The following is a 20,541-nucleotide window of genomic DNA, read 5'->3' as shown; positions in this document are numbered from 1 at the left end:
GTCAGAAAACTATCGTAGGCTATCTTTGGTTGCAAGACCTGGAAAATATCCGTCTTTGAACCTCTCTTACCATATGACATCAGACCACCGATTAAGAGCCACAATCACAGAAATCGCCACAATTGTTTCATGATGGCAACCTTTCGTCTGGGACAGCCAAAATTCGTGTAGTGTATCCCGGGCTTAAGGCCTAGTCCACACGTACATGGGTATATTTATAAAGATTTTCCTCTCTTAAAAAAAAAAAAAAAAAATCGAGTCCACATGAAAACGCAAAAACATGCTATGAAGCGCTGTCTGTAAAGCCATGTTGGCCAATAAGAAGCCTGGAAAAATGTTTTTTACCGGTCACAAGCCAACATCTCCGCTTTTACTGTCTACGACAACACTGTAACCGGAGTTTCTAAAAATCTTCACCCTGGCAGGAGTTTTCAAAAATGTTCGGTTTCAGTGACCGAATACTGTGTTTGCATGTGGACAAATGGCCAAACTGCCTAGAAAAAGCTGCGGTTTTGAAAATAGTGTGGACAAGGCCTAAAGCCGGGTGCACACTGTGCAATTTTGGCCAAGATTTGGTCGTCTGAGACAAATTTTGAGAATTCTAAAAGATTCCTATAATTCTAGGCTAACATGTGTAGTCTTTGGTCACTAGTTTTACATGTTCACCAACAGCCCATTAATGACCGTTGCGATCAAATTTTACCTCAGACGAAATTCTGGCAGTGTCAGAAGATTTGGCACACAGTCCTGCAGTGACTTCTCCTACGACAAACGTCAAATTGTCTTAGTTTTTCAAGACAAGCCGTGATCAAAATTAACGCTAGAGATGTCTTTGTTAGCCACCATTTCTAACAAGTCATTTTTAACACCTGTTTGCTACCTGATGTCACCTGTTGGACTTTGGGTTCCTTGCCGCTGTGGCCTTTGGCTTGCTTAGTTGGGGACACTTGACATTTGATATCCACCAGTGTTTTGATCTGCCTGCATTGACACCATTGTATGCGAACTGAACTGAGCTGGATGATGACATCACTGTTTACTCCAGTGCTGATATAGATTTAATAAATTAATAACTATTGTTTATATACCAGTTATCACTGTAAAGCTGCTTTTTTACACAATCTGCATTGTAAAAAGCGCTAGATAAATAAAGATGACTTGACTTGACCTTTCAGCCCCGCGTGTAAAGCAACTTAGAGTCACCGAACGTGTATGGGTTGATAATGTAAAACTCTGGACAAGTTTTCATGCGCGCATCTATTTTTAACGTGTCTTGAATGTCCCACAGTGATCCCACTGATCCCACAGTGTGACATGAGGATCATGAACGTACAGTCTGACATGCAACTATCGCAAAGGACTATTGTAAATTGCACAGTGGAAGGGAAGTTCGGAGGGAAGTTTGTGAGGGAAGGGCATAAAAAAAAAAGTCAAGTGGAACGCAGTCTTTCATTTTAGTCCACTACTTATTCTTTAATATCAGGGACCAGTTGCATAAACTGAGCCTGTAAAGACTTTGTCTTAAGACTAGTTAGGAAAGAGTTAATCAATCTTACTTTTCCAAATCAAATTAGACCAATCTATCTTTTTATTTAACTGACTTCATAAAGTTTCATGACAAATCATGAAGAAAAAAATAGATGGCTAACTTTTAAGACAAGTCTAAGCAGTTTAAGCAACCAGAGACCTCAAAATTTGTTTCTCTCATTTTTTCCTGAAGAAAGAACAATTAGAGTTAACGTCCAAATCTTAATGATATGACAATAAAGGCCTTTTTACACAACAGACTTAAGGCTGCTCAAAATTCTGTGTAAAGACATATTGCTGCATAAAAGCCAGACCAAACTATGCCTGCTCTGACCCACCTCAGTCCCTAGTGTTGAAATTGCTGCGTAAAGCATTTATGCCACCTCTGAGCAGCATTAAAAAGTCTGTGTAAAGACACCTAAATGCCACTTCAGAAGCGCTTCTGTGCCACATTTGGCAAAAAAATTTTTTAAAAAAAAAGGACAAATATAATAGAAGACCCCATTTGACAAATTTTTAAATGTTTATTTCACAAACCTAATAAATACGCCAAACTTTTCAACCTATCCAGCTCTTGTATATTGTATATTTAACAACCAAACTCATTGTTAAATATATCATTGAAATGGGATGTATTTTCTTGACACTACAGTCAAGTTGATGGTCCAAGAACAAGCACAGACATTTAAATAATAATAAAAAAGTAGCTTTTTGTCCAAAACTACAGAAGAACTGACATGGTTTAGATTGGATAAATGTCATGCTCTGGTTTTATCTCTTTCATGAGTGAAGCAGAGGCCTGCTGCGATGGTGACTGACCCCTAGTGGTTTCACTTTCACCTACTATTAAAAATGAAGTAAAGCTGAACCAATATGACCAGGGCTTCTCAACTCTGGCCCTCAGGCTCCTGTTTCCAGCGGATTTTGGCTCCAACCCTAATCAAACACACCTGAAAATGCTACTCAAGGTCTTCAGGATTACTAGAAGCATAACAGCTGGTCAAGCTTGAAGCTTGGAGAGGATCTTGAGGGCCAGAGTTGAGAATCCCTGCTTTAGACCATTACACACCAGGACTATATACAGTAAACATACAAGAGCATATCTGATGAAGCAGGATTTAGAGGAGGTTAATATTTGAAATGTCCAGTTCATTTCTCAGTGGAGAAGGCCCTCTTCATCAGCGGTGGAGGCGTCTTTCCCGCTTCATAGACTGAATCCGGAGGTGGGGTGCTGAGACAGCACCAGTCTGGGATGCGGCCCGTCTGGTTGTAGTAGTCTCTGGACACCGAGCGACTCCCTAAAATGTCCTGCAATGCTCCAAATATAGCACCTACATGGGAAGAAACAAAGCAACCTTGAGTAAATGGCAGAAAATTCTTATCCCAACATCATTTCTCGTCCCATGGGGAGGTCCTAAAGCGGTTCTCACCTCCTAACCAGGCAGTGCAGTTGGGTTTGGCTGGTGGGCTGTGGATACGGAAGCTCTTGGTAGCCAGAGCATCACGGTACTTCGGTTTTTCCACCAGCGAGCGGATCTCGGCCAGGAGTCGGTGCAGGAACCCGGGCAACATGGCCGTACCACCGATTATCACCAAGTTTTCTGACAGAACCTTACGAGTGTCGATGGGACACTGGTGTGGAACGAACAAACACACAAATAAACAAGGTGAATGCTGGGAAAAGTGAGAACTGCAGAGAGGGAGGGCATCACTATCAGTGTTAATTTCACTGACGAATAATTTGTGTCATAATTTGTCAACGACATTTTTTAAACAGACGAAAACGAGATGATGACTAAATAAAAATGGGTTTTGAATGACTAAAATCTACTCTAATCTTCGTCAACGAATAAAAACGAGACGAAAATGATAGAGAGGGACGATTTGGGAAGATATCCAGTCTTGTGTGGAAGATGCGCACATCTGAAGTGTAACGTGCTGATCTAACTGCAGGAAACGTGGCGCTGTTGCGCCCTCTACAGGCTCGTCAGCAGCACTTCAGACTGCTTCACAATTAATGAATAGCCCACATTTATGCTAAGTGATTGCTTATGAGCTAATGTTGATGAATTATGACAATGTTTATAGGGTAATATGTTTTAGACGGATGTGAGAATGCATATTTATTTATATTTATTTAGAGTCACAGCGTATTTCTGGATGGTTTATAATTATTATTTTTTTCCTGGTCAATATTGTTATTTTGTTTACATAATAAACTGTATTTAATTTAATTTCTATTTAATTTATAGCAAAATACTGTATCTAAGAACATTATTTGACACATTATTCAATATATTTTACAAGTATAAGGGTTATTATAGTTAACTAAACCTAAAACCAAAGAAATCTTCATTACTTGACATGAACGTTAACTGAAATAAAAACTAAATATATATAAAAAGTAAACATTTTATTTCATCTAGTTTCTAAGCTTTAGCTTAACCTGAGGTAATAAAATGATAAACAGAAATAAAAACTTAAAGAAGCAAAAACTAAAAGACAAAAAAGTTAATAATTTTTTTTATGTGTTTAACTAAAATTACAATGAAAGCAGAAAAACTAAAAACCAAATCTAATAAAAATTTTAAACGGAAACTATAATAGTACCTCAATGATAAGTGTGTCAATCCCTGAAAAGTACTGAATTTTACTCTTTCGTGTCTTTTTGCACTTGAACGGTCAAAAACCGTCAGCTTTGGTTAGCAAAGTACAGTTGGGTGAACATAAACAGTTTGGGGAATCAGATGTACCTCTATCAGTGCATAGGATGTGTGTATTGTTAGAGAAATGCTTAATGCATTACAATTTAACAAAATTAGATTTTAGTTGACCTTAAATTTCTTATGATATTTAGTCGACTAAAACTAGACTAAAACTAAAACAAAATTTTCTGTCAAAATTAACACTGGTCACTATGCAGTTGCTTTTGGATGATTACTAGGGTGTTGCTTTGCAATTATATAAACAAATCTAACAATTAACGAGGCTGATCTGAAGATGTCATATTTTGTACCTTGACCAAAGTGTCCAGCAGCAGCGTGGCGATGGATTTCTCCTCATTATCCTGCTCGAACAACATCTCGGCCACCGAGTCTCTGGAAAACGGTCAGGCATGTTTTAGTAAGAAGCACTCAGAATGTGGGTCAGATTAACAAACAACAATCCGTCTGTAAGAGAGAGCGGGAGAAAGCTCGTCTCACCTGCGGTTCATTAATCTTAGTTCAAATATGTGACCCTGAGGTATTTGAGTTGGGAAAAAAGCAGATCATCGCATCTGGTTTGAAGGTTTTTACCTGATGAAGCCCTTGACATGCAGAATCTTCTGCCCATCCAATGGATATTCCACATCTGGAGGAGGAGCCGGTCTCTGATGGACCAATAAGAACGGACTGTGAATATTTTGACGTTTACTAATAGTTTGACAATGTAAAAGCAGATCAAATGAGTAAAAACTTTCCTAATATTTATAGCAGTTATACATCTGAATCGACTGATTTTAAAGCGTGTTCTCTGACCTCAGCAGATCCGTCCATGTTGAATTTGGCCTCCTGGATCTTCATGCCCCTCTGCAGGTCGCTAACAAAACACGTCCGCACTAAACAAGATGAAACAGTGTTTGAAACCCAGAGTGAAACAGGAAACTGATTCAACAATTCAGGGCTCGACAACAAGGACAGCCCGATGGCCCGAGGCCAGTGTGAACGACGCTCGGGACAGTAGGCGGAACGGTCACCAGTGCTGTAGGGTGTGCGATATATATCGTCTATGATATTGTAATGTTGATTTAACGATCTGAAATTATCAGGCATGTCCCTCACTTTACAAAAAACAAGCAAAACACCCGCTGAGTGCACGCATACACTACAACGTGATGTTGTCTAGTAGGTTAGACTAGTGCGCGTGCATATTTAGAGTATACGCTTTCACTGTGTGATTTACTAAACTAAAATGCCTTTAAAATGCCCCAGAATTCAAGATAAGGGGCAAAAATGACCCTGTATAGCTTTTATATTTATATAAGTTAATACAGTTAACCAATATTACACAAAGAGCGCCGTTTTTGTCCACATATCAGCATGATTACAAATGTGATACTGATTTTATTCAGCGTACAAATAAATGAACAAGAACCTAATATCATGTGACTTACATTTTAGACACCAAATCGCCCGTTTCGCTCTATTTCACCAATGAAAATAGTTCACACAGAATTGTTTAGTGTCTCTGAGCTACACTTCCTGAATGAATCAGCCGTTTGAATGAATCGGTTGAATCTCAATGACATTCGCTGCCACCTACTGGCGGGATTAATTTCACGTTTAAAGTGTCTTTTCATTTTTTAAATAATTTTAAATAGCAGTATTTAACATTTTATATTTTCAACATTTCAAAACATTATTTATGCATCTGTAACTGCTCCTGACTGATTAACTTTAATAAAGTTTAATCTATAGTTAGCTATACATTAGATTACAATTTCTGTACCTGAAAATCTCCTGTTTAAACCTACATGAAAAACTTGAAAAGCACTGTTTATTTCATTTATATGTTTATTCTGTTTTATTTATTTGTGCTATTACTCGTAATTTGATTATTTGATTATTTAAGTGAGTTATTCTAGTAGCTTTTGGTGTCATAACCCTATTTATTAATGTTACATATATCAAAAACAATAACTAGGCTTATTTTATAGGCCCATTTTCTTTTCTTTTACTGTATTAATTTGTTTTGTTGTTGAAAAAATCCTTAGTGTTGAGTCCTGACAAGAATAAATTGATTTCATGCATGAGGAACGTTGGTGAAAAGCATCTCTATTTGACGAACCTTTGATATCCTCCACAACGTCCTCTGGAATAGTGCCTGTAACGATGACCGACAGATAATCAGACAGTAAACCGGAACAAATACTAACTCTATAAAGCTACTGTATCATATTTGATAGGCCTCTAGACAATCAAAAGTCTGGTCAAACAATGTGCGTGTCTTACTGATGAGGGCGGGCAGGTTGAGGCCGGTGCCGGCGTCGGTGTCCAGCGTGCATTGCTCACTCAGCAGACTGTGCAGCTCCCTGCAGACGAACAACAACACATGGAGCTGAGAACACAAGCAGCTTTATCTCTTACACACCGCTTCGTTTCATGTCTTACTTATGGATGGCTTTTCCTCCCATTGGTAGAGCCTCCCATGCGGACAGGATCGGAATGCCTTCATAGATCTAGTGCGCTGTTAAAGTCATCTGACCTGATAATGTTGGTGTAAACTCAACATAAGCTGCTTAGTTGTATAAAGTGCTCTAGAAACATATCATCACAATATGATCAGGAAGAAAGTAAACAGAGTTAAAGTAGTTTCAAAGTGTCAAAGGATCCTGGTAACACCAGCGTCTCTGTGTATCCACAATCCATGACGAGAGCGGACTGGATGCCCAGAGTCATGACGGACATCAGGTGACTGGGAGCAAACAGGACCGACGGGACCTGCAATAGAGACACATTGAGACTTTACTGTACACTGCTGCTCAAAAGACTGGAATGTTTTTGAAAGAGTCTCTTCTGCTCATCAAAGCTGCATTTATTTGATCAAAAATAAAGTAAAAATTGTGAAATATTATTCCAGTGTAAATCAGCTGTTTTCTATGTGAATATATAGTAAAGTGTAATTTATTCCTGTGATCAAAGCTTCAGTGTCACATGGTCCTTCAGAAATCATTCTGATATGCTGATTTGATGCTCAAGAAACATTAATGATTATTATCAGTGTTGAAATACAGCGGAGGTCTAGATTCATTCATCTGATGCGAATCATCTGATCTTTTGATTTGAGTTCAAGTTGTAAATACAGTGATTAAAACAGAAACTGCTGGAAGACTTTACCTCAAAGTGCTTGAAGAAGACTCTGGAGAGCGTCTCTCTGAAGTGTGAAGGACAGAGGATGGATTCAATGATCACCACGCGCCGGTCTCGAGGATTCACAAGCAGATGCCTGAAGGGAAAAACAGCATCATGTGTTCAGCTGAGATCATGGGACAAACAGAATATACTGTGAGATGTTCAAAAACACAACTGCTTCCCATACCTGAAGTACAGCAGGTGGATGAACTCCTTCAGGATGGTGTACAGCTCCTCCGTGTTGATGTTGTACTGGACGACTCGAACAGCCTGGAGACATGATCATTTAAAGGGTTAGTTCACCCAAAAATGAAAATAATGTCATTAATTACTCTCCCTCATGTCGTTCCACACCCGTAAGACCTTCGTTCATCTTCAGAACACAAATTAAGATATTTTTGATGAAATCCGATGGCTCAGTGAGGCCTGCATAGCCAGCAATGACATTTCCTCTCTCAAAATCCATTACTGTACTAAAAACATATTTAATTCAGTTCACGTGAGTACAGTGGTTCAATATTAATATTATAAAGCCACGAGAATATTTTTGGTGCGCCAAGAAACCAAAATAACGACTTATTTAGTGATGGCCGATTTCAAAACACTGCTTCAGGAAGAATCGGAGCGTTATGAATCAGTGTGTCGAATCAGCGGTTCGGAGCACCAAAGTTACGTGATTTCAGCAGTTTGATACGCGATCCGTATTAGGGATGGGCAATATATCGCATGTGATTCTCACGCGCATTTCGTCAGTAAAGCCGGTTCCCTGATTACCGCTAAATCGCCATCACCTGTATCGCGTTCATTATCGAAGGCGATTCATCTGCGATATGAACGCGATATTTGCGTGGCTTATCAGTGAACTACGGCTCTGTCTGTTAAATGGCACTCCATTTGAAAGCAGGTGATGGCGATTTAGTGGTAATCAGGGAACCGGCTTTACTGACGAAATGCGCGTGAGAATCGCATGCGATATATCGCCCAGCCCTAATACGGATCGCATATCAAACTGCTGAAATCACGTAACTTTGGTGCTCCGAACCGCTGATTCGACACACTGATTCATAACGCTCCGATTCTTCCTGAAGCAGTGTTTTGAAATCGGCCATCACTAAATAAGTCGTTATTTTGGTTTCTTGGCGCACCAAAAATATTCTCGTGGCTTTATAATATTAATATTGAACCACTGTACTCACGTGAACTGAATTAAATATGTTTTTAGTACATTAATGGATTTTGAGAGAGGAAATGTCATTGCTGGCTATGCAGGCCTCACTGAGCCATCGGATTTCATCAAAAATATCTTAATTTGTGTTCTGAAGATGAATGAAGGCCTTAAGGGTGTGGAACGACATGAGGGTGAGGAATAAATTACATTATTTTCATTTTTGGGTGAAATAACCCTTTAAAGTCAGCCATTGTTTTAAATTGATGTTCCTCCTAATCTTGAATCAAAATAACTCTTGATGACGTCTTTACTGGCGCGAGGGCGGGGCAACCTGTCACTCACATGAGATCCACTAATAATAAACCACAACCATCCAATCAATTCCCCACGGACAAAATCAAGCCCCGCCCTACATTTGTTCTTGTTCGAGAAGCGTTTCACTCGACACAATAGAGAAAAAGTGTAGCGCAACTTCCCTTTCATGCAGACTTTAAAATAGATATAATATGATATTACAGTTTCAAGCATACAGCAAACGTTATCTGTTAAATATGATCATGTTTATCAATTATTATGATTATAAACGGAGATGATGAGACCTCCTGAGATCCAGGGTGTTTAATTTCACTGGGGATGATGAATCTCGGCCCAGTCTCGCCGGCAAAGCCACATCTACACAATACAAACACAAGAGAAGAGAACTAAACATCTGCATCTAAAACATCCTTTTATACTGAATGAATCAAGCGACGATAAACATAACCGTCACTTACTTTGTGTACGCCGCTCCTAAATCAATGACTACGGCTGTCTTCTCCCCTCCGCTGCCCAGGCCTTCAAACAAGGGCATTTTATCGATGAAAATAATAATACTTCAGGGAGAAAGAGAGATTATTGATATGTAAACACAACGCTAACACTCATAGCATCTGAGGGAAGGGCGGGGTCCTTCGCAAGTTCGCAATGGCTGCCCTGCATTCGCCTGAATAAAAATAATTCCAGCAACGGTAAATAATATTCAGTTAATTCAACACATCAAACATTTTCTACATTATCCTTCTTTTGTATATTTTTATGTGTGACGATAAAAGTGTTTTGTTTGAAGGCTCCGCTGATCTGAGATCAGCTCTGTCTGTTTGAATGCGCGGGATTTGTGGTGGTGAAGCTGAACTCAGATCAGCACTCCGCGGAAACTTGAGAACTTACAGAAATTCTCTTCTTTTAAAGGGACAGTTCACCCTAAAATGAAAATTCTGTCATCATTTACTCTCCCTCAAGATGTTCCAAACCTGTATGAGTTTCTTTCTTCTGCTGAACACAAAAGAAGATATTTTTAAAACAGTTGTGGGACACCATTGACTTCCATTGTATGGAAAAAAAAATAATACAAACATTCTTCAAAATATCTTCTTTTGTGTTCAGCAGAAGAAAGAAACTCATACAGGTTTGGAACAACTTGAGGGAGAGTAAATGATAACAGAATTTTCATTTTTTGGGGGGTGAACTATCCCTTTAAAGGATTAGTTCACTTTCAAATTAAAATTTCCTGATAATTTACTCACCCCCATGTCATCCAAGATGTTCATTGCTGCGTCCCAATTCGCCTACTTATACTAAGTCCTAAAAGAATGTACTGTTTTTGTAAAGAAAAAGTACACTTTTGAGTGTATAGCAAAATAGTATGCAAGCTTTGGGACATACTACCACGTCATAATTGTGTCTTTAACGGACGTTCTGTCGCTTAGTTACGCAACCTGTAACTATTTAAACTGTCCTGTCAATCATCTTGTCACAGATAAAATCCTCAACATTCAATTAAATTTAATTTCCTACCGTTTCGGAGAGAAATGTAGTCAAACGTTTATCTGCCAGCCATGGGACCTCTCCTCATCTTAGCATAATGATGCATTTAAAAGTTAATGACCAAACGCATCGTTATAAAAGTTCACAATGCTGTTGCAGATGAAATATAATGTGGATAACATTTAATAAATATCTTTTCATCAGGTAAGATGCTGATTATTAATCATTTAAGCCCCTATATCTTAACCGTCGGTCTCGCACATCCATCATGTTTGTAGTTTTTTGACAGTTTTTATTCGTATTTGTAGTTCTAATCGAATCCTCGTCCACAGCGCAATGTGTTATGGGAAATATTAGCCGTTAGAAGTGTGCACGGATCTGCACTTCGAATTCTAACTGGAAAAAGTAGACCATCTGGATATCTTTGGAATACTTATTTCAACATACTATGATTCGGGACATACCAATTCTTTTTTCGAATACTATTTAGGACGGATAGTATGCGAATTGGGACGCAGCACATGTCTTTCTTTCTTCAGTCGAAAAGAAATGAAGGTTTTTGATGAAAACATTCCAGGATTTTTCTCCATATAGTGGACTTCAATGGACTCCAAACAGTTGAAGGTCAAAATTACAGTTTACATGATCCCAGACGAGGAATAAGAGTCTTATCTAGAGAAACCATCTGCCATTTTCTATAAAAAAAAAAATATATATATAAGTTTTAACCATAAATGCTCATCTTGAACTAGCTCTCTTCTTCTTCTTCTCTATTTGAATTCCGGCAGTGTAGACACTGCTAAGTGTATTACTGCCCTCCACAGGCCAAAGTCTGAACTAATTGTTATACTTGCACTAGCATATTGAATATGACAATTTAGATCAAACTTTGACCTGTGGAGGGCAGTAATACACTTAGCAGTGTTTACACTGCCGGAATTCAAATAGAGAAGAAGAAGAAGAGAGCTAGTTCAAGATGAGCATTTATGATTAAAACGTATAAAATTTTTATTTATTCTTTAGAAAATGAGTGATGGTTTCTCTAGATAAGACTCTTATTCCTCGTCTGGGATCATGTAAACTGTAATTTTGACCTTCAACCGTTTGGAGTCCATTGAAGTCCACTATATGGATATTAATCCTGGAATGTTTTCATCAAAATCCTTCATTTCTTTTCCACTGAAGAAAGAAAGACATGAACATCTTGGATGACATGGAGGAGAGTAAATTATCAGGAAATTTTAATTTGAAGGTGAACTAATCCTTTAAGGCTTCAGCAAAAGTTTTCAGATATCCTAATTCATTTGATATAATTTTTTATTTTATTTCAATATTAACCTAGCCTACAACATGTCAGTGTTTTATCATTAAACAAATACTTAATATTTTATAAGTACCGTTAAATATTAAAGTTCCCCGCGCTGTCCACACACACACACACACACACACACAGTGACCCGCAGTCGACTGCGCAGATGCCCGTGACTGACTGCGCGCCTGCAGACGAGAGCCAGCGGAAACTTCAGTGTGGCATGAGCTGACGCAGACTGAGGAATAACAGCGACTGCTTATAATGCCACTTAACAGCGGTGACGGGTGACTGAAACACTGCGCGTGCACTGGACATGAGACTGACTCCGCGTTCACACACAGCAGGTGAGGATGATGTGCATCTGGATTCTTGTGCGTCATTACTGTGATGATGTGCCATTGTGTTTGTTTACTTCATGTTAAAGTTGTCCAGGAGAGCAGTCAGTTTTTGCATGCAGTAATGCAGAATCTGCCCATTGCGCAGTCACATATGGAAAGATATTACGCAGCATATTATAATGCAGACATACGAGGTGTTCAGTGCCAGAGAAAATGACGTGCATGAATGCAGGCAATTACGCATATTCTATACCACACGCCTTTGATTTATGATGATGAAGATGAATAAACATAACTGCATGGAAACCTAAATGATGATACAGTAGGGCGCATTGTCTTGGAGAATGAGCTCCGCGCTATTTTTAGACACTGGCAGAGAATTGCAGTAGTGTGTGTGTGTGTGTGTGTGTGTGTGTGTGTGTCAAGTTACTGCTGCAGAACTGAAAGAGCGAGGAAATGTAGACCATGACAAAATGGGTGGTTAAACTAGCAGCACAAAACATGAATATGCATCTTGAGATTAACATTGTTGTTGTTGTTTACAGCCAGTACTGATTATTTTTAAGTGTGTTGAAGCAATAAACCAATATTTTGTTTCTTTCCACTAAAATATTATGAATAAATAATCATTTGAATATGTCAATTAAACATATGCATTATGTTTGAATAATTTATTATAACATGAATGGATGTATTTAAAATGATTCATATTCATATTCTCCTGTTGTTTCCTAGTGAAATGCTGCTGTTTAGTAAATTCTGTTCCTCATAAAAGCACCATTCCAGACATGCCAGATTCTTTTAATAATAATAATAATAAAAATATAGCTGCAAGCAGCAATTCCGGGGTCAAGCCGAATAAGGGCAGAAAAGAAAATATATTTGTGGACATCTGTGATCATGAGGTTAGGATAAAACTGTTTAAATTACATCAGTTAAAGCACTTATAACATGGTTTATAACTTCTGAGCAGTAGGTGGCGCTGTGATGAAACTCTGCATGCACCCTCAAGTCATGCCTGTGAAGACATGTACCAAGTTTCATGTCAATACACAAAACTTTTGCAAAGCCACGTATCCATTTTGGCGTGCTCGCAGTCAAATTTGTTGACGCGGTATAAAACTACGATTGGGTCTATCAGAAATCTTTAAGTAAATTTTTGTCATGAGTGTCTGTAGATGCTACATACCAAATTTCATACAAATCTGAAAAAATTTGTAGGAGTTCGAAAAAGTAGTAAAACACAGCATTTTAGAGCAAAATTCAAAATGTCCGACCAAAGAAAATTGGATATCGTTCAACTTAGTACAAGGCATTCAAAAGTTATAAGCTAAAAAGGGCATTTTTCCTATCTCGGCACCAGTAGGTGGCACTGTGACATTGTTGTGCATTGTGTAAGTCATGCCTGTAATGACATATACCAAGTTTGGTGTCAATAAACCGAATCATTGCGAAGATACAGCATCAAATCCATTTTTGCGTGCTCGCCGTCAAATTCGTTGATGCCCTATACGCGAACGGATTGGCTGATCATTTCGTGCAAATTGGACAAACGCTATAGGAGGAGTTTGAAAAAGTAGGATTTTACATCATAGGGATGCATTCGAATCAGCATGAGCCACGGAATCAGAGGAATAAAGATTTTTGTTTTTAGGACTTAAGCGTCAAAAGTTATGAGCATAAACATGAGTGAATCTTTGAACTGTTGGTGGCACTAGACGGTTTGAGGTAGAGACTCCAGATTTGATATGGTAACTTTTCAGACGGTCCTCTATCTGTGTGCCAAATTTTATAACTTTTTACCATACGGTTCTATGGGCTGCCATAGACTCAATTGCGGATGAAGAAGAATAAAACTAACAAAGTTGACCCCTAATAATATCTTGAGATTCTACACATCAAGCATCTCTTAAAGGAATAGTTCACCCAAAAATTTACTCGCCCACAAGTTGTTCTAAACCTGTATGATTTTATTTGTTCTGTAGAACACCATTTGAACCAAACATTTGTTGGTCCCCATTGACTATGAAAAAACACTATGGAAGTCAATGGGACTAGATATTGCTGTTTTTTAAAATGACCAGAATGGCTGTTGTAAAAAGTTGAATTCTTAATGTAAACACATTCAACACAGATCAATTCATTCAGAACAATTCAGTTCAATGTTGATTCAGTTCAGTTCAATAATGTTCAATATCAAGATCTGGCCAAACCAATTCAGTCATTCTATCTAAAAGCAATGCATGCCAGACAACGCATAACATGAAAACATTTAAATATCTTTTATTTACAGAAAGCAGAAAATCTGTCATTTATACCACAGCACATTGTATTTCCTCCACTTGCTAATGTTTCTACAGGAATTGGCGTTTTGGACCCGTTCACGTTTAACTTCAGTTTCAGACTTTGTGCTCGAGTGACGGATCCGCTATGTTGGCCGGTGCAACTTTCCAAAGTCTCCTGCTGGCTGCGGTCTGTCTCGCCAGCCGGGCCGCCACACTAGAGAGGACCGTCAGACCGCTGGAGACGCTCGATCTCCCGGGCGGAGATGAGAAAGACTCAGCATCGTCTTTGCTGAAGGACAGAACAGACACGGTCACCAGGACTCACTCAATCGACTCACCCTTGTTGACCATCAGCTTACAAAACCCCCAAACAGCACAAACATCTGCTCCAAACGTGCATGAGGAGGAAGATGAGGAGGATGGAGTCAGGATTCATGAGGGGTTTGGCAGAGTGACGGCGGACGGAAACGAGGACAGGCTGAACGAGCGACAGACATACGACGGGTCGCGGAACACAACAGAATCTGCAGACGGCGCGTCTCTCCCGTGGTCTCTGACGACGCCTCCTATCGCAGTTCTACTGAGAACCGACACACTTCAGCTCGGAGCATCTAATGAGGACAGAAGGCTGAACGCGGACACGATCACCAGCTCTCCTTCAGACGCACCGACCGCTAACCCAACCAGCATTACCAGCGGAGACTCGACTGGACCGACGCTGCTGGACACGGCTGATACGTGGACGGAACCGGTTCATCTGCGGGCAGGTCAGTGATCGACATGCATTTTATTGTTAAACAAGCCAAGGGAACATTGCATCTGTTCATGAAGTGTTTTAGACAAAGAACAGAGGCAATAGTTGTAGTAAAATATGAGTAAAGGGTTAATCAGTCATGAAGGGCTCTGGTTGAACACATTTGCTGCTAGTTTGCATTAGTAGAGTGTAAGTATGAAGGGTAGAGGAGCAGAGAGCGTCCCGCTCCACTTTAAACCCCAGCGGGCGCCGACGGCAGCCTAATTACTTTCTATTTTGAGTCGTGCTGAAGAAAAGTGGAGCTGACTGCTAGAAGAGGCGTCTACACGTTCATAATTAATGCTAACAGGGCTTGACAGCTCTGTTTATTCATACTTTGATGTTCTTGGCTCGCGATGTCTGACATTAAAGGGTTAGTTCGCCCAAAAATGAAGATTGATTTACTCACCCTTAAGCCATCCAACCATCTTCTTTCAGACAAACACAATCAGAGTTATAGTAAATAATATTCTGGCTCTTCCAAGCTTTATAATGGGAGTGAATGGGGGCCGAGATTTGGAAGCCCAAAATAGGGCTATTTTGGGCTTCCAAATCTCGGCCCCCATTCACTCCCATTATAAAGCTTGGAAGAGCCAGGATATTTCATTAAAGGGATAGTTCACTAAAAATGAAAATTATCCCATGATTTACTCACCCTCAAGCCATCCTAAGTGTATATGATCATCTTCTTTCTGATAAAAACAATCAGAGTTATAATAAATAATATGCTGGTTCTTCCAAGCTTTATAATGGGGTTGAGATTTTTAAGTCCAAAAAAGTGCATCCATCCATCATAAACGTAATCCATACAACTTAATAAAGGCCTTCTGAAGCGAAGCAATGCATTTTTGTAAGAAAAGTATCCATATTTAAAACTTTAAAAACTATGATAACTGGCTTCCAGCAGATGGCTATACACGAGTTCAGTTCTGGCGGAAAAGTGACCTCTGACCTGATGCATGACGTATTGACGAACAGAGAAGCGCAGAGGAGAGAGCAAAGCAAAACACCGGTCACGAATTACAAGTCCAAAACGAGAATTTAAAAAAAAGAAATGTTGGAGGATTTCGACATAAAAGAAGAGCTATTTGTTTGATCCGCGAGAGACGTCTAAGCTTACGATACTCCTACATCCTAGGTCATGCGTCGGATCAGAGGTCACTCTTCTGCCGGAACTCGACTCATGTACGGCCGTTACCGGAAGCTGGATATTATAGTTTATAAAGTTTTAAATATGGATATTTTTCTTACAAAAAAGCATCGCTTCACTTCAGAAGGCCTTTATTTACCCCCTGGAGTCGTATGGATTATATTTATAGATGGATGGATGCGCTTTTTCGGGCTTCAAAATCTCGGCCCCCATTCACTCCCATTATAAATCTAGGAAGAGCCAGGATATTTTTAAATATATCTCCAATTATGTTTGTCTGAAAGAAGATGGTTGGATGGCTTAAGGGCGAATAAATCATGGGATTATCTTCATTATTTGTGTGAACTAACCATTTGCAAACATGATTCCATTCGAGTACAAGTCAAATATCTGTTTAGTCATCGTTTCAGGCTGATGCAAAAAAATGACTTTGCATTTTCCTTTCCCAGAGGAAGTGAGCGTCCTGCCCTCGTCTCAGGAGGTGAGCACAGAGGCCACCATGTCCTCCGAAGACCTTCCTTTGATTTTTGAGCCGTTTGAGGATGTCACGCCACCCGGAGGCTCAGTGTCGTCGTCCGAAGTGTCTGTCGCCATGGCTCCAGCTGCCGTAACGGCGGGAGACACAGAGCTTGAGCAAATGGTGTCCATGGATACGGAACGCACTTCCTCTGATGTCCGTCTCTCAGGAACATCTGGAGCGGAGAGATCGAGAGCGTCCGTCACAGAATCTGATCCCTCAGAGAAGCCTAAGCAAAGTAAGAATGTATAATAGAGCGCAACAGCCATTCATGTTGATTTTTAACAATAATCTGATTGGTCCTGCAGACGATGATGTCACACAGAGCTCAGTTACCCATCAGCCTCTGACGGTCGTTCACATGGCAGCGTCGAAACCAAAGACGGACACAGAAGATCTGGAGACTAAAGGTTGGTGCGTGTGCGTTTAAAGCGGCGGCGCTCGTTTCTGACACGCCGTGATCTGAACGAACCTCTGTGTCTTATAGAGGAGCCTGATGAAGACGAGGAGGACGAGGAGATGGATTCTGATGAGGAGGAGGAAGAGAGTGAAGAGGACCTGATGGAAAGCACCATGGCACCGCACACGCGGCCGCCCTACAGCCTGATCCCCCCTCCTCCCGTCTGGGTGCAGCGGAACCAGGGCCTGGGTGAGAATCCACAGAACAGTCATGTGATCACGAGCATCGTGATTAAGAGTTCATTCATTCTCTGTTTACTGTCTGCAGTGCGGAGCTGGGTGGAGCTGATACGAGAGAAGGTACGCCTCACTTCCTCTCATATTCATGCTAGAGAAAAGTTTGGAATCATGATTATTTTTTAACGTTTTTGAAAGAAGTCTCTTCTGTTCACCGAGGCTGCATTTATTCGATCGAAAATACGATAAAAATTGTGATATATGTGCTAAAACATGCTAGCAACATGCTAATTCATGATAACAGTGTTAAACATGCTAGCAATGTGCTAGCAACATAACTCATGCTATCAGTGTTAAAACATGCTAGCAACATGCCAATTCATGTTAGCAATGTGTTAAAAAATGCTAGCAACATGTTAATTCATGCTAACAATGTGTTAAAACATGTTAACAATATGTTAGTTTATTCCAATTCTTGTTAGCACAATGCAAAAACATGCTAGCAAAACATGCTAATTCATGCTAACATGTTAAGAGTGTACTAATTAATGCTAGAAACATACTAAAACATGGTAATCCAATGCTAGCAATGGGTTAAAACGAGCGAACAGTGTGTTAATTCATGTTAACAATGCGTTAAAACATTGAACAATGTGCTAATTTATTCTAATTAATGCCATCAAAATGCTAAAACATGCTAGCAACATGCTAATTTGTGCTAGCAGTGTGCTAATTCATGTAAGCAAACATGCTAATCCATGTTAACAATGTGCTAAAATATGTTAATTCATGTTAGTAATGTGTTAAAATAAGTTAGCAACATGCTAATGCATGGTAGCAATGGGTTACAATGCGTTAATGTGATAATTCATGTCAACAATGGGCTAAAACAAGCTAACAGTGTGCTAATTCATGTTAGCAAATGCCAATAAATGCTAGTTATGTGTTAAAACATGCTAGTAACATGCTAATTTGTGTGCTAACAGTTTGCTAATTCATGTTAACAACATGCTAAAATATGTTAATTCATGCTAGTAATGTGTTAAAATAAGTTAGCAACATGTTAATAAATGCTAGCTATGTGTTGAAACATACTAGTAACATGTTAATTTGTGTTAGCAATGTGCTAATTCATGCAAGCAACATGCTAATTCATGTTAGCAATGTGTTAAAGCATCTTAACAACATGCTACCAACATGTTTAAAAGTGTTAGCAACATAACTCATGCTATCAATGTTAAAACATGCTAGCAAAATGCCAATTTATGCTAACGGTGTGCTAATTTATTCTAATTCATGTCATCAAAATGATAAAACATTCTAGCAACATGTTAATTCATGCTAGCAACATGCTAATAAATGCCAACTATGTTTTAAAACATGCTAGTAACATGCTAATTTGTGCTAATTCATGTTAGCAACGTGCTAAAATATTTTAATCCATGTTAGTAATGTGTTAAAATAAGTTAACAACATGCTAATCCATGGTAGCAATGGGCTAAAACATATTAGCAATGTGTTAATTCATGCAAATTCATTTAAAGTTTTAATCACAGGAATAAATTACATTTTACATCAGATTCACACAGAAAACAGCTGTTTTGAATACGAATAATATTTCACAGTTTTGACTGTTTTTTCAATCAAATAAATGCAGCTTTGGTGAGCAGAAGAGACATTAAACATCTTGATTACTCCATCGTGTGTCCGCTGTCTCTTCTTCAGGCTGGTTATGTGTCGGGGATGTTGGCACCTGTCGGCATTGGAATAGCTGGTGCTCTTCTGCTGGTCGGCGCTCTGTACAGCATCAGACTGATCCATCGCAAGAGGAGAGACAGCTTCAAACACCAGAGGAGGAAGGTACGGGTCGCTCTCATTCCTGAACTCAATCACGATCATCATGAAGTCTGAACCAATTCTGTTTTCTATCATTCGAGTCCTTGAAAGCGTCAACAGATTCATTTTGAGTACTGATGGTTTTTCTTCAATGTTCATCAACTTCAGCCGCCCAGAGAAGTGCGGAGCGGACCGGACAACGCCATGCTGCTGGCCGACAGTTCAGAAGACGAGTTTTGACCAGCTGAAATCATTCGTGCTTCAGTTCTGATGCAAACAGCAGCATTTCACTGCTAGACACACGAGTCCTGATGAGAAAACACTAAGTATAAACAGTAAGTACATTTATGAAGAGAATCACAATCTGTTTTCTTCAATAGCACCGACACTCTTTTGAAAAAACTGTATGTAATATGAACATCTGAACCGCTCAGTATTTAATGAATAGTTTAAAATCCCTCTGTCTGTTTTAAGTAAAGCGACTTGGATGAACAGTTTATTGAAGGACACTTTCAGTGGTCACATACAGAACTACTTTCTACCGATGAATATCTGCTGTAAGACGCCGTCATTAGATCAGAAACATGTGCAAATCATATCAGACGATATTTAACATCAGAATCACGTATAAAACAGTGTTGTGGTATAATAGTGCTTTCATTCATCTGATGACGGCATTCAAACTCAAGACTTCTGCAAGCCGTATCTTTGAACCAAAATACATCACCATGCATATATTATAGAAAATATTAAATGATTGCATATCGAAACGCGTCGGGTGAAATATCTGGACACGTTTAAACTCGAGATCAGCAACCGTTTATAAACACTTCCATGTTTTATATGAATGTAATGGTGTTATTGGTTATTCCTAAGTCACATGACATGCTGTACATACAGTATATAGGTTTGATTTCACTGTAAATATGATTGTTATGATGCCAAATGTTGTTTTCATGTTGTAATGACAATCTGATCCGTGCAGATCTATATGAACTCATGTAACATGTTTGTGATTGAATTTTCATTTCAGTTCATGAATCATAAATTCACTGCAGGCTTGTTAGGGTGTTTTTTAATTAATATTTTTTGTCAAATTTGAGAAATATCTTTACTGTAAAAGGTGTTCAGTATTCTAGAAATGTACAGAAACACACAGAGCCATGAAGAATTCACAGTACATCACTGTAAATACGACAAAAATAAAGTATTAAATCATTTACTTTTGGAGTCGATTGTTTCTGTGTTACATTAAATAGACATTTTCCTGGTTAAAGTGTGTCCA

The 20,541-nt window shown here is 39.1% G+C and overlaps 2 protein-coding genes across 3 annotated transcripts; one reads left to right on the top strand and one right to left on the bottom strand.

The window, feature by feature from the left end:
- Positions 1-2,031: 2,031 nt before the first annotated feature.
- Positions 2,032-9,848, bottom strand: actr10 (actin related protein 10). 2 transcript variants are annotated; one of them, XR_007187185.1, is made up of 14 exons: positions 9,360-9,848; positions 9,186-9,258; positions 7,606-7,688; positions 7,404-7,512; positions 6,900-7,007; positions 6,678-6,745; positions 6,519-6,598; positions 6,355-6,390; positions 5,046-5,125; positions 4,824-4,897; positions 4,544-4,625; positions 2,958-3,159; positions 2,576-2,858; positions 2,032-2,420 (listed from the first exon to the last, which is right to left on the bottom strand). XR_007187185.1 is itself a non-coding variant. In XM_048207919.1 (13 exons), the coding sequence occupies exons 1-13, from the start codon at positions 9,434-9,436 to the stop codon at positions 2,677-2,679; spliced, it is 1,254 nt and encodes a 417-aa protein (XP_048063876.1). In that variant the 5' UTR covers positions 9,437-9,848; the 3' UTR covers positions 2,032-2,676. The 2 variants fall into 2 exon arrangements, 1 of the variants encoding a protein (XP_048063876.1); XM_048207919.1 differs by having other exon boundaries at positions 2,032-2,858.
- A 1,992-nt stretch (positions 9,849-11,840) lies between these two features.
- Positions 11,841-20,478, top strand: LOC125278616 (armadillo-like helical domain-containing protein 4). The gene is made up of 8 exons (XM_048207913.1): positions 11,841-12,045; positions 14,400-15,091; positions 16,717-17,022; positions 17,093-17,194; positions 17,272-17,433; positions 17,512-17,543; positions 19,146-19,280; positions 19,425-20,478. The coding sequence occupies exons 2-8, from the start codon at positions 14,470-14,472 to the stop codon at positions 19,494-19,496; spliced, it is 1,431 nt and encodes a 476-aa protein (XP_048063870.1). The 5' UTR covers positions 11,841-12,045; positions 14,400-14,469; the 3' UTR covers positions 19,497-20,478.
- The last annotated feature ends 63 nt before the right edge of the window (positions 20,479-20,541 follow it).

Source organism: Megalobrama amblycephala, linkage group LG11 (assembly GCF_018812025.1).
Source record: "Megalobrama amblycephala isolate DHTTF-2021 linkage group LG11, ASM1881202v1, whole genome shotgun sequence".
NCBI lineage: Eukaryota > Metazoa > Chordata > Actinopteri > Cypriniformes > Xenocyprididae > Megalobrama > Megalobrama amblycephala.
This window is presented reverse-complemented; position numbering and strand designations above follow the sequence as displayed.

Excerpts from the sequence above, each read along its gene's own strand:
- actr10 (XM_048207919.1), bottom strand. The coding sequence starts at position 9,436 with ATGCCCTTGTTTGAAGGCCTGGGCAGCGGAGGGGAGAAGACAGCCGTA. Across the intron at positions 6,599-6,677 it reads GGAGGAAAAGCCATCCATAA|GGAGCTGCACAGTCTGCTGA; the intron begins GTAAGACATGAA and ends GTTCGTCTGCAG. Across the intron at positions 5,126-6,354 it reads CGTTGTGGAGGATATCAAAG|TGCGGACGTGTTTTGTTAGC; the intron begins GTTCGTCAAATA and ends CATCTTGTTTAG.
- LOC125278616 (XM_048207913.1), top strand. The coding sequence starts at position 14,470 with ATGTTGGCCGGTGCAACTTTCCAAAGTCTCCTGCTGGCTGCGGTCTGT. Across the intron at positions 17,434-17,511 it reads GCAGCGGAACCAGGGCCTGG|TGCGGAGCTGGGTGGAGCTG; the intron begins GTGAGAATCCAC and ends TACTGTCTGCAG. Across the intron at positions 19,281-19,424 it reads TCAAACACCAGAGGAGGAAG|CCGCCCAGAGAAGTGCGGAG; the intron begins GTACGGGTCGCT and ends CATCAACTTCAG.